We start from the raw sequence: 12597 nt of genomic DNA, 5'->3' as shown, positions 1-12597 counted from the left end.
AGGCATACAGTGTCTTGGCGTTTATTGGTAGGGGGATTGAATTTAGGAGTCGTAGCGTTATGTTGCAACTGTACACAACTCTGGTGCGGCCGCACTTGGAGTATTGTGTGCAGTTCTGGTCCCCACATTACAGGAAGGATGTGGAGGCTTTGGAGAGGGTGCAGAGGAGGTTTACCAGGATGTTGCCTGGTATGGAGGGGAGATCCTATGAGGAGAGGCTGAGGGATTTGGGGTTGTTTTCGCTGGAAAGAAGGCGGCTAAGAGGGGATCTTATTGAAACATATAAGATGATTAGAGGTTTAGATAGGGTGGATAGTGATAGCCTTTTTCCTCTGATGGAAAAATCTAGCACGAGGGGGCATGGCTTTAAACTAAGGGGGGGTAGTTATAGGACAGATGTCAGGGGTAGGTTCTTTACCCAGAGGGTGGTGAGGGATTGGAATGCCCTGCCTGCTGCAGTTGTAAATTCGCCTAGTTTGGGGGCGTTTAAGAGGTCTGTGGACAGGTTTATGGACGAAAAGGGATTGGTTTAGGTTAGTGGGTCATTGTTGTTGTTTTTTTTTAAACTGGTCGGCGCAACATCGTGGGCCGAAGGGCCTGTTCTGCGCTGTAATGTTCTATGTTCTATGTTCTATGTCTCTTGGTCAAAATGTGGAACACCTTTCAGCAGCATTGTGAGTGTACCTACACCATACAGGGTACAGCACTGTGGGTGTACCTACACCATACAGGGTACAGCACTGTGGGTGTACCTACACCATACAGGCTGCAGCACTGTGGCTGTACCTACACCATACAGGCTGCAGCATTGTGAGTGTACCTAAACCATACAGGCTGCAGCACTGTGGGTGTACCTACACCATACACTGCAGCATTGAGAACATAAGGACACAAGAAATAGGAGCAGGAGTCGGCCATCTAGCCCTTCGAGCCTGCCCCGCCATTCAATAAGATCATGGCTGATCTGAAGTGGATCAGTTCCACTTTCCCACTTTCTCCCTTAATTCCCTTGTCAATCAGAAATCTATCTACCCGTGACTTAAATATATTCAGCGAGGTAGCCTCCACTACTTCAATGGGCAGACAGTTCCAGAGATTCACCACCCTTTGAGCGAAGAAGTTCCTCCTCAACTCCAATCTAAATTGCCCTCCCCTTATCTTGAGGCTGTGCCCTCTAGTCCTGTTATCCTTTCTAAGCGGGAAGAATCTCTCTACCTCTACCCTATCCATGCCCTTCATTATCTTATACGTCTCTATAAGATCCCCCCTCAGCCTTCTAAACTCCAGCGAGTACAGACCCAGTCTATTCAATCTCTCTTCATAAGCTAACCGCCTCATCTCTGGTATCAGCCTAGTAAACCTCCTCTGCACTCCCTCCAAGGCCAATATATCCTTCCGCAAGTGTGGTGACCAAAACTGCACACAGTACTCCAGCTGCGGCCTCACCAGTGCCCTGTACAGTTGCAGCAAGACCTCCCTGCTTTTATATTCTATCCCCCTTGCTATAAAGGCCAGCATCCCATTTGCCTTCTTGATCACCTGCTGCACCCGCAGAGTGAGTTGTACCTACACCATACAGGCTGCAGCACTGTGGGTGTACCTGCACCATACAGGCTGCAGCACTGTGGCTGTACCTACACCATACAGGGTACAGCACTGTGGCTGTACCTACACCATACAGGGTACAGCACTGTGGGTGTACCTACACCATACAGGGTACAGCACTGTGGGTGTACCTACACCATACAGGGTACAGCACTGTGGGTGTACCTACACCATACAGGCTGCAGCAGTTCAAAAAGGCAGCCCACCACCAACTTCTCAAGGGCAATTAGAAATGGGCAATAAGTGTTGGCCTGGCCAGTTTGCAGTACAGTGGTTAGCACAGTTGCCTCACAGCACCAGAGGCCTGGGTTCAATTCCAGACTTGGGTCACTGTCAGTGCGGAGTCTGCAAGTTCTCCCCGTCTCTGCATGGGTGTCCTCCAGTTGCTTCAATTTCCTCCCACAGTCCAAAGATGTGTAGGTTGGGTGGATTAGACACAGTAAATTGTTGGGGTCATGGGGATTGGAGGTGGGGGCGGGGGACTAGTTGGTGGCAGGTGGTGGTTTTGGGCTGGAACTAGGGAATTTATCCTTTCAGAAAGTCAGTGCAGACTCGATGGGCTGAATAGTCTCATCTGCACTGTAGGGTTTCTATAGTATATGCACATCCCATGAATGGAAAGAAATCTAAGAGGCCTCCAACTTCAGCCTATTTAGGGATTTTATCTTGGGCAGAATTTTGCCATCCTGTCGCTGGGTGGACGGGACTGCAAAATACAGAGAACCATTCAACAATCCATTGACTTCAGCGGAATGGAAAATCCCACAGGCTAAAGGCCCTGCAAACTCCACTCCCTAATTTTAAATCTTTAATTCATGTCAAATTAGTAAAGATTTTGTATTTTGCAGATTTATACAAGTGTCTTTGGAGAGTATCTTCTAACAACCCCAGGGGACAGTTTCACTGGTCAACTTACTCCTCGGATAAGCCTGGCAGTGAATTCTATAGACAAAGAGCTACGTGTCCAGTGGTACCTGCCAGCTCTGGCAATATCTCCGACAAGTTGTGAAACTCAGAAGGTAATAATTAAGTGTAAAACAGCATACAGATAGTGAACTAGGACTCAGGAAGTATCTGTGAAATTATTGTGTATATTTACTTATTTAGCTACACCGTCCTTTAGACGCATCCCTTGTTTCTTGCCCCATTGGCTCTGGAGAACAAACTCTAACGTTCATCTCCCCTGCCTTTCACCTTATCATAGACCTTCCTTTTCCCTTGTCCCACATATCCCTTCTCGACGTTTGTTGCAAGTTTAACTTTTTCTAGTTCTGATGAAGGATCATTTGTCAATGGAGGTGATTTTCAGCCTGAAGGCATGGTCAGGGAGAACAGTGTCACAGGCTGAAAATCTGGAGAGAATTGTGTTTCTCGGAGAGATCATGTTCCATGATTTTCCCCACCCGTGACTGACATGGTGAGGTTTAAATTGACACATAAGAACATAAGAACATAAGAAATAGGAGCAGGAGTAGGCCATCTAGCCCTTCGAGCCTGCCCCGCCATTCAATAAGATCATGGCTGATCTGTCGTGGCTCAGTTCCACTTTCCCGCCCTCTCCCCATAACCCTTAATCCCCTTGCCTATCAAAAACCCATCAACCCGCGTCTTAAAAATATTTAGCGAGGCAGCCTCCACCACTTCAACGGGCAGAGAATTCCAGAGATTCACCGCCCTTTGAGTGAAGAAATTCCTCCTCAACTCCGTTCTAAACCGCCCCCCCCCCTTTATCTTGAGGCTGTGCCCCCTAGTCCTACTGTCTTTTTTGAGCGGGAAGAGTCTCTCCACCTCTATCCTATCCATCCCATTCATCATCTTATACGTCTCAATGAGATCTCCCCTCATTCTTCTAAACTCTAACGAGTACAAGCCTAGTTTATTCAGCCTCTCCTCATAGCTCAATCCCCTCAACTCCAAGCACAAAGCGAGAACCTCATGTTAATGCATTTGAATACATTTTCATTTCATTGTTAGGCCCTTCGCCATATTTTCAAACTTCACCGAGGTGAATGACATGTGCCAACTTGGCAATGCCAATCTGTGCCAGGGGCAGTGTTGGGGGCAGACCCTCGTGGCAGCTTCATGTGGAGAGGGTTACGGTGGTTAGGGGGGGTTGGGGGAGGTTGGCAGGGAAGAGTGTGCACTGAAGGGGGAGAAATTGTCAGCGATGATTGAGGGTGAGGGAGTAAGATGGAGGTGCTGACGATGACTGTTTGGGGGGTGGGGGGTGGGGGGGGGGGGGGGGCGGGGGCAACGATATCCCTGTGGTTAGATGTGAGGCAGGCTATTTTCTTGTTCTGATCAGGGCATCCTTGGCATTGGTTTTGCTGGCACCTTCAGGCCCAGATCCTCAAAATGATGGCATGAGACACATTCCCCCCTGTTTATTCTGAGAGAAAGCCTGCCTGTTTCTTTGGAGAGAAACATACTAATCTTCAGTCAGGTCCTGACAGTTTGCCATTTTTTTTGATAGGATTCTATCCACACAGTCGTACATCACAGAAAAAGGCCCTTCAGCCCATCTGTCATCAAGGCCATCAAGTAACTATCTATTCTAATTCCATTTTCCAGCACTTGGTCTGAAGTCATGTCTGTTATGGTGTTCTTATTGCTCATCTAAACTCTTCTTAAATGTTGTGAGGGTTTCTGCGCCTACCAACCTTTCAAGCAGAGTTCCAGATTCCCACACCCTCTGGGTGAACAGATTTTCCTTACCATCTCCTACAAACCTCCTGCCCCTTAACTTAAGGGAGGAACTTAAGGAAAGAGTTAGGAGGACTAAAAGGGATCATGAAAAGTCCTTGGCAAACAGGATTAAGAAAACCCTAAGGCATTTTATACGTATGTAAAGAGCAAGAGGGAAGCCAGGGAGACGGTTGGTCCACTCATGGATAGTGAGGGAATCTATGCATGGAACCAGAGGAAATGGGTAAGATACTAAATGAATACTTTGCCTCAGTATTCAGCAAAGAGAAGGGCTTGATGGATGAGGAGCCAAGGCTAGGGTGTTCAGATATTTTGGATCATGTTGCTATCAAGAAGGAGGAGGTGTTAGGCATCTTAAAAAGCATTAACGTAGATAGGTCCCCAGGGATCTATCCCAGAATACTGAGGGAGCAAGGGTAGAAATTGCTGGGGCTTTGACAGAAATCTTTGTATCCTCGTTGGCTACAAGTGAAGTTCCAGAGGACTGGAGGATAGCCAATGCGGTTCCATTGTTTAAGAGGGGCAGCAGGGATAATCCAGGAAATTATAGGCTGGTGAGCCTTATGGCAGTGGGAGGGAAATTGTTGGAAAAGATTTGTCGGGACAGATTGGACTCACATTTGGAAACGAATGGGTTAATTAGTGATAGACAGCATGGTTTTGTGAAGGGGAGGTCATGCCTCACTAACTTGATCAAGTTTTTTGAGGAAGTGACGAAGATGATAGATGAGGGAAAGGCAGTGGTTGCTGTATACATGGACTTCAGTAAATCCTTTGACAGGATACCTCATAGTAGACTGCTACAAAAGGTGAAGTCACACAGAATCAAAGGAGAGCTGGCAAAATGGATAAAGAACTGGCTTGGCCACAGAAGACAGAGGATAGCAGTAGAGGGGTGCTTTTCTGAATGGAAGGCTGTGACTAGCGGTGTTCCATAGGGATCAGTTCTGGGGCCTTTGTTGTTTGTAGTTTATGTAAATGATTTGGAGGAAAATGTAGCTGGACTGATTAGTAAGTTTGCAGAAGACACAAAAACTGGTGGAGTTGCAGATAGTAAAGAGGATTGTCAGAGGATACAGCAAGATATAGACCAGTTGGAGACTTGAGCGGAGAAATGGCAGATGGAGTTTAATCCGAACAAATGTGAGATAATGCATTTTGGAAGGTGCAATGTGTGTAGGAATTATACAGTAAATGATAGAACCCTTATCAGTATTGACAGGCAGAGGGATCTGGGTGTACATGTCCACTGATCACTGAAAGTGGCAACGCAGGTGGATAAATTAGTCAAGAAAATATAAGATGTGCTTGCCTTCATTGATCAGGACATTGAGTATAAAAATTGGTGGGTCATGCTGCAGCTATACAGAACCTTAGTTAGGCCTCATTTGGAATATTGTGTACAATTCTGGTCGCCACACAAGCAGAAGGATGTGGCCGTTTTGGAGAGGATATAGAAGCTGGATGTTGCTTGGGTCTGGGGGGTATTAGCTATGAGGAGAGATTGGATCACTCGCTTTGTTTTCACTGGAAAGACAAAGGTTGAGGGTGACCTGATAGAGATTTTATGAGGGGCATGGACAGAGTGGATAGTCAGATGCTCTTTCCTAGGGTAGAAAGGTCAAGTACTAGGGGACATAGGTTTAAGATGACTGGGGAAAAGTTTAGAGGAGATGTGCAAGGCAAGTTTTTTATTAGACAGAAGGTGCTGAATGTCTGGAATGCGCTGCCTGGGAGATGGTGGGAATGAGTATGATAGCAACATTTAAGGGGCATTAGATGAATACATGAATAGAATGGGAATGGAAGGATATGGACTTCATAAGTGCCTACAGTTTTAGTTTAGGCAGGCATCATGATTGGAGTAGGCTTGGAGGGCCGATGGGTCTGTTCCTATGTTGTACTGTTCTTTGTTAAATCTGTGCCCTCAGGTTATTGACCCCTCTATCAAGGGGAAAAGTTCCTTCCTATCTACCTACCCAATGTCCCTCATAATTTTATACATGTCAATCAGGTTCCCCTTCAGCCTTCTCTGCTCCAAGGAAAACAGCCTCAGCCTAATCAGTCTCTTGGCCAAGCTGAAACACCCCGGCCCAGGTAATATTCTGGTGAATCTCCTCTGCACCTTCTCGAGTGCAATCACATCCTTTCTACAGTGTGGCGACCAGAACTGCACACAGCATTCTTGCTGTGGCCGAACCAGTGTTTTAGACAGCTCCATCACAACCTTGTATTCTATGTCTCAGTCAATAAAGGCAAGTATCCCATCTGCCTTCTTAACCATCTTATCTACCTGTCTTGCTGCCTTCAGAGATCTATGGATATGCATAGCAAGGTCACTGTGGTCCTCTGTACTTCCTCGCATCTGACATTTTATTGTGTATTTTCCTGCCTTGGTAGTCTTCCCTAAATGCATTATCTCAGTTTTTAGGGTTAGATGCCATTTACCACTGTTCTGCCATCTAACTAACCTGTCTATTATCATCCTATAATCAAAGACTTTCCTCTTCGCTATTTACTATACCAACAATTTTCATGTCATCTGCGAACTTGCTTATCGTACCTCCTGCTTACATGTCTAGATCATGAATGTATACTCCAACCAGCAAGAGACCCAGCACCGATCTGAAACAAGGAGTGGAATTTTCCATTTCTGACACTAAGTGTGTTGGCAAGCAGATTTCACATTGTTTATCCTGAGGGGAAGCACGGTGGGAATTTGCATCCAATTTCACTTTCAGTCGTTTATTAATTATGCATTGGCGAGTTTCTCTCCGAATCACGTGAACTAATTCACCTGCCTTGTCACCAGCTAATGAGCCCAAAGGTCCGGACACCATTTTTAAATACCGCCTCACTCACCAGCCCAGCTGTGAAAGAATACATCTGTAAATGGCTTTGTCAAAGAGTAGAGCTGCTCCAAGGTTCAGCAGTGACTTCATGGAGATGCTCATCAACAATGTGGGAATCCTTCAGCCCAGGGATATCTCCAGGAAACACAACAACCTCACCTTGGGCTTGGGATGCCAATATAAGGGCAATCGGCACATTGGGCGACCACCTTGGAAACATCCCAGTGTAGAAGGAGGATGAATAATCTCAGTCTCTCTGCTAGGGTAATTCTACCTTCTTCTCACTCCAATCTCACACTGTATAGTGACACTGCTCAGGGATCCCACACAATATTAGCAGAGACACATTAGCACTGATTGTCTCATGGGCACTTTAGCATCACCCATGTCTCGTCTAATATACTGCACAGGCTCCATCCTCAACCCTTACTGGGGAGGGCACAGTATACAGAGCAGGCTTGTAGGCTTCCCAATCTTCTCTTCTCATCACATTCATAAGAACATAAGAACATAAGAAATAGGAGCAGGAGTAGGCCATCCAGCCCTTCGAGCCTGCCCCGCCATTCAATAAGATCATGGCTGATCTGTCGCTGCTCAGTTCCACTTTCCCGCCCTCTCCCCATAACCCTTAATCCCCTCGCTTATCAAAAACCCATCAACCCGTGTCTTAAAAATATTTAGCGAGGCAGCCTCCACCACTTCAACGGGCAGAGAATTCCAGAGATTCACCACCCTTTGAGTGAAGAAGTTCCTCCTCAACTCCATTCTAAACCGCCCCCCTTTTATCTTGAGGCTGTGCCCCCTAGTCCTACTGTCTTTTTTGAGCGGGAAGAGTCTGTCCACCTCTATCCTATCCATCCCATTCATCATCTTATACGTCTCAATGAGATCTCCCCTCATTCTTCTAAACTCTAACAAGTACAAGCCCAGTTTATTCAGCCTCTCCTCATAGCTCAACCCCCTCAACTCCGGTATCAGCCTAGTAAACCTCCTCTGCACTCCCTCCAAGGCCAAAATATCTTTGCGCAGGTGCGGCGCCCAAAACTGCACACAGTACTCCAGCTGCGGCCTCACCAATGCCCTATACAGCTGCAGCAAGACCTCCCTACTTTTATATTCAATCCCCCTCGCTATGAAGGCCAGCATCCCATTCGCCTTCCTGACCACCTGCAAGCTGGGTTTTTGCGACTCATGCACAAGGACCCCGAGGTCCCTCTGCACCGTCGCCTGCTGCAGTTTTTCGTCCCATAAGTAATAGTCCTTCCTACCATTCTTCCTACCAAAGTGGACCACCTCACACTTGCCAACATTAAATTCCATTTGCCATTTTCTGGCCCATTCGCCCAGCCTATCTAGATCCTTCTGCAGACTCTCCACACCCTCCACACAATTTGCCGTTCCCCCAATCTTGGTGTCATCAGCAAATTCCGACACTCTACACTCGGTTCCCTCCTCCAGATCATCTATATAAATGGTAAAAAGCTGAGGCCCCAGCACCGAACCTTGGGGCACTCCACTAGTCACCATCCGCCAATCCGAATTGTCTTCATCCAGGCCAAGTTTGCGCACAACATGAAGAACAGATTCCAGACTGAAGGTGGGAGGGCTGATATTGTGGACCTCATGAAATTCAAAGAGGATGCCACTGAATTGGCAAGGGAGGATAGGGAGTACTCCTGTGGGAAAGGCGAGATTGGCCTCACTCAGCAAGTCTGTATGAAAAAGCCCTCTGTGATTTAATTCTATCCTGACATTCTCAGTGAATTACTTTCAGTGCTGTATTCAGTCTGTTCTGGAACTAAACCTCTTCTCCCTGTCAGACACCGGCAGGCCCAGATACACATCGAGACCCTATATGAATCCCAGCCCCAGGCCACTTCAGACAAGGAAGCTGAGGGTCTATTCAAAAGAGTCCCATCAATGCATTCACCTGTACCTTCTGCCAGCTCAGAGACACATACACCTCGACGGCTCCTAGTTATGAAGCAGTCACGTTCTGGGGAACACCTCATGGAAATGTCTCCACATGCCTTTATACTGCTCTGATGTCCTACACCTCGCAATCTATCTTCAGTTTAATTAAATTAGCTTTGTAAACAAATACAACCCCGCAAACCTGCTTCACAGAATGACACAATAGACTTTGAAAAATATTAAAATAAAAACATTACTCATCACAACACTCCAAAACCAAATGACAGAGGCCACCCAAACAGCTTCAATAGATTTTTCATCAAATCCCCTGAGAAGTCTCACACTGGAGCTTTATCTTTCACATGAGAGTTTTCAATTTTCCCTCTCAAAGAACATGCCTTGGAATTTTCTCCCTACTGATGCTTTCTCTTGATGTCTTCACCAAGGATCCACCAGGAGAGGGTTTAACCCTCTCCTTCCAGTTTTCCTCTGACTCTGGGTCTGCATTCAAGCTTGCCCTTCCATGCCTTATCTTTTAATTTGGACCCTCTGCTCCTCACTCTTAATCTCACTTTACAGGAACTTTCTCCACATGCCTATTCTTTACTTTTGACTAAAAGGTCTTCTTGGAACATCTTCCTGTTACTCCCCCTGATGCTGGGACTTTACCGGTCTTTAGTTTGGGACTTACTTTCTGTCTTTTTTGCAATTGCTGCCTGTCTGGCAGTTTCTGTGAAATGATCTTTCGTTCTGGGTCACCTTGTTCCAATTGAACTAAAAACTGTTTTTGTTCATCTGTGGACCCCTGGTTGCTAGGCAACAACATAGTTTTCCCCTACTTGAGAATCATATAAACCTCATCAAAATGCAGGCATCTTTTAAAGTGGAACTAAAACAAGTTTTCTTAACACACAACTGCAAAAATATGAATTAGCCTTAAACTTAAAGTTATAGCTTACGCTCAAAACACACAATACAAATATAAATGACCAAAAACTTTATTTTCTAACAAAATTTCCTTGCTTAGAGGTACCATGGTAAGCAAAAACAAAACCACACTGACTGTTTGTGGCTGGTAAGAGGATGGTGTTTGCAGCTGATTTAACAAGGGTGTTTATTATATTTAAAGATCTGTGAATGACGACAACAAAAAAATTAGAGGTTTTTTTTCAGATCTTACTGCTGTTTGCCTACAATGTGAAGCCTGTTACACTGATCAGCCTCAAGACAAGCACATTAGCTAATGCTTCCTGTGGATATAAATGGATTCATTTAAAACGGTATGAACAATATACTTTTGTAAATATCTATTATCCAAAAGCCAAACATGGAGGGATTCTTATCAAGGACGGAGTTCACGAAAGAGGACATCTTAAAGAAATTGTCGACTGAAACTTTGTCTTTACATTTTATATTAATGATTTGGATGAGAGTATGGGAGGCATGGTTAGTAAGTTTGCAGATGACTCCAAGATTGGTGGCGTAGAGGACAGGAAAGAAGGTTTTCTAGGAATGCAATGGGATCTTGATCAATTGGGCCAATGGGCTGACGAAAGGCAGAAGGAGTTTAATTTAGATAAATATGCATTTTGGTAGATTGAACCAGGGCAGGACTTGCTCAGTTAATGGTAGGGCACTGGGGAGAGTTACAGAACAAAGAGATCTAGGGGTACATGTTCATGACTCCTTGAAACTGGACTCACAGGTGGACAGAGTGGTGAAGAAGGCATTCAGCATGCTTGGTTTCATCGGTCAGAACATTGAATACAGGAGTTGGAACGTCTTGTTAAAGTTGTACAAGACATTGGTAAGGCCTCACTTGGAATACTGTGTGCAGTTCTGGTCATCCTATTATAGAAAGGATATTATTAAACTAGAAAGAGTGCAGAAGAGATTTACTAGGATGCTACCGGGACTTGATGGTTTTGAGTTATAAGGAGAGGCTGGATAGACTGGGAATTTTTTCTCTGGAACATAGAAGGCTGAGAGATGATCTTGTAGAGGTCTATAAAATAAAGGGGGGCATAGATCAGCTAGATAGTCAATGCCTCTTCCCAAAGGTAGGGAAGTCTAAAACTAGGTTTAAGGTGAGAGAGGAGAGATACAGAAGTGTCCAGAGGAACAATGTTTTCACACAGAGGGTGGTGAGTGTCTGAAACAAGCTGCCAGAGGTAATAGTAGAGGCGGGTACAATTTTAAGAAGTGTTTAGACAGTTAAATGGGTACGATGGGTATAGAGGGATATGGGCCAAATGCAGGCAATTGGGACTAGCTTAGGGGTTTAAAAAAAAGGTGGCATGGACAAGTTGAGCCGAAGGGTCTGTTTCCATGCTGTAAATCTCTATGATTCTGACTCTACTGAAAAAGTGAATTTGATCTTACCAAGAATGTCAGAACAGAAGAATAATCTTTAGAAATGCAGCATTCATTAACTAGGTGTTATTTTGCTCATAATTACCAATGTGAAATACACTCAGTGCAATTTGAGATATATATCATAATTTTAAGAAACTTAAGAGTAATAATTATGCTACACAATTTATTAATTACACCTGCTAACAATCTGTCTTTTACATATTTTAATTGTCTGTAAAGCTGCAGTAATTTTGAAATCAACTTTCTTATTTACTAGATTGATATATTCTGCGGGGGACTCTGTACCATTCCCTTATTGTATCTTGAATGATGTGCAGGGCCTCCTCCGTAAAGAAGCTTGCCATGCACAAAATGTATCTCATATGTTAGAAAAGGAAAAGAATAAAGTATGTAATCATGAGCAAATTAAACTGCTGAGCAGCAATAGTTTACAAGGATTACATAGAACATACGGCACAGAAACAGACAATTCAGTCCAATGGACAGCACTGCTGCCTCACAGCACCAGGGACTCGGGTTCAATTATGGTCTTGGATCACTGTCTGTGTGGAGTTTGAACATTCTCCCCTTGTCTGCATGGGTTTCCTCCGGGTGCTCTGGTTTCCTTCCACAGTCCAAAGATGTGCAGGTCAGGTGGATTGGCCATGCTAAATTGCCCCTTATGTCCAGAGGTGTGTAAGTCAGGCGGATTGGTACTGTGTTACAGGGATAGAGCCATCAAACATTACAGTACAAAACAGGCCCTTTGGCCCTTCTTGTCTGTGCCAAATCATTTTTCTGCCTAGTCCCACTGACCTGCACTTGGACCATATCCCTCCACACCCCTCTCATCCATGAACCCGTCCAAGTTTTTCTTAAATGTTAAAAGTGACCCCACATTTACCACTTTATCCGGCAGCTCATTCCACACTCCCACCACTCTCTGCGTGAAGAAGCCCCCCCTAATATTCCCTTTAAACTTTTCCTCCTTCACCCTTAACCCATGTCCTCTAGTCTTTTTCTCCCCTAGCCTCAGTGGAAAAAGCCTGCTAACATTCACTCTATCATACCCATCATAATTTTATACACCTCCATCAAATCTCCCCTCATCCTCTGATGCTCCAGGGAATAAAGTCCTAACCTATTCAACCTTTCTCTGTAGCTT

The 12597-nt window shown here is 45.1% G+C and overlaps 1 protein-coding gene across 1 annotated transcript in view; it reads left to right on the top strand.

Moving 5' to 3' along the window:
• The window catches only part of LOC145355579 (cilia- and flagella-associated protein 54-like), a 306344-nt gene that overhangs the window by 276988 nt on the left and 16759 nt on the right, over window positions 1-12597 (top strand). Inside the window, exons 54-55 of the mRNA XM_080207830.1 lie at window positions 2454-2624; window positions 10251-10357. Of these exons, the coding sequence (XP_080063956.1) occupies window positions 2454-2624; window positions 10251-10357 (278 nt within the window). The remainder of the gene's footprint in view (window positions 1-2453; window positions 2625-10250; window positions 10358-12597) is intronic.

Source organism: Carcharhinus amblyrhynchos, chromosome 19 (assembly GCF_965287045.1).
Source record: "Carcharhinus amblyrhynchos chromosome 19, sCarAmb.v2.hapA, whole genome shotgun sequence".
NCBI classification, from domain to species: Eukaryota; Metazoa; Chordata; class Chondrichthyes; order Carcharhiniformes; family Carcharhinidae; genus Carcharhinus; species Carcharhinus amblyrhynchos.
The sequence above is the reverse complement of the archived record's forward strand: the minus strand, read 5'-3'. Positions and strand labels throughout refer to the sequence as shown.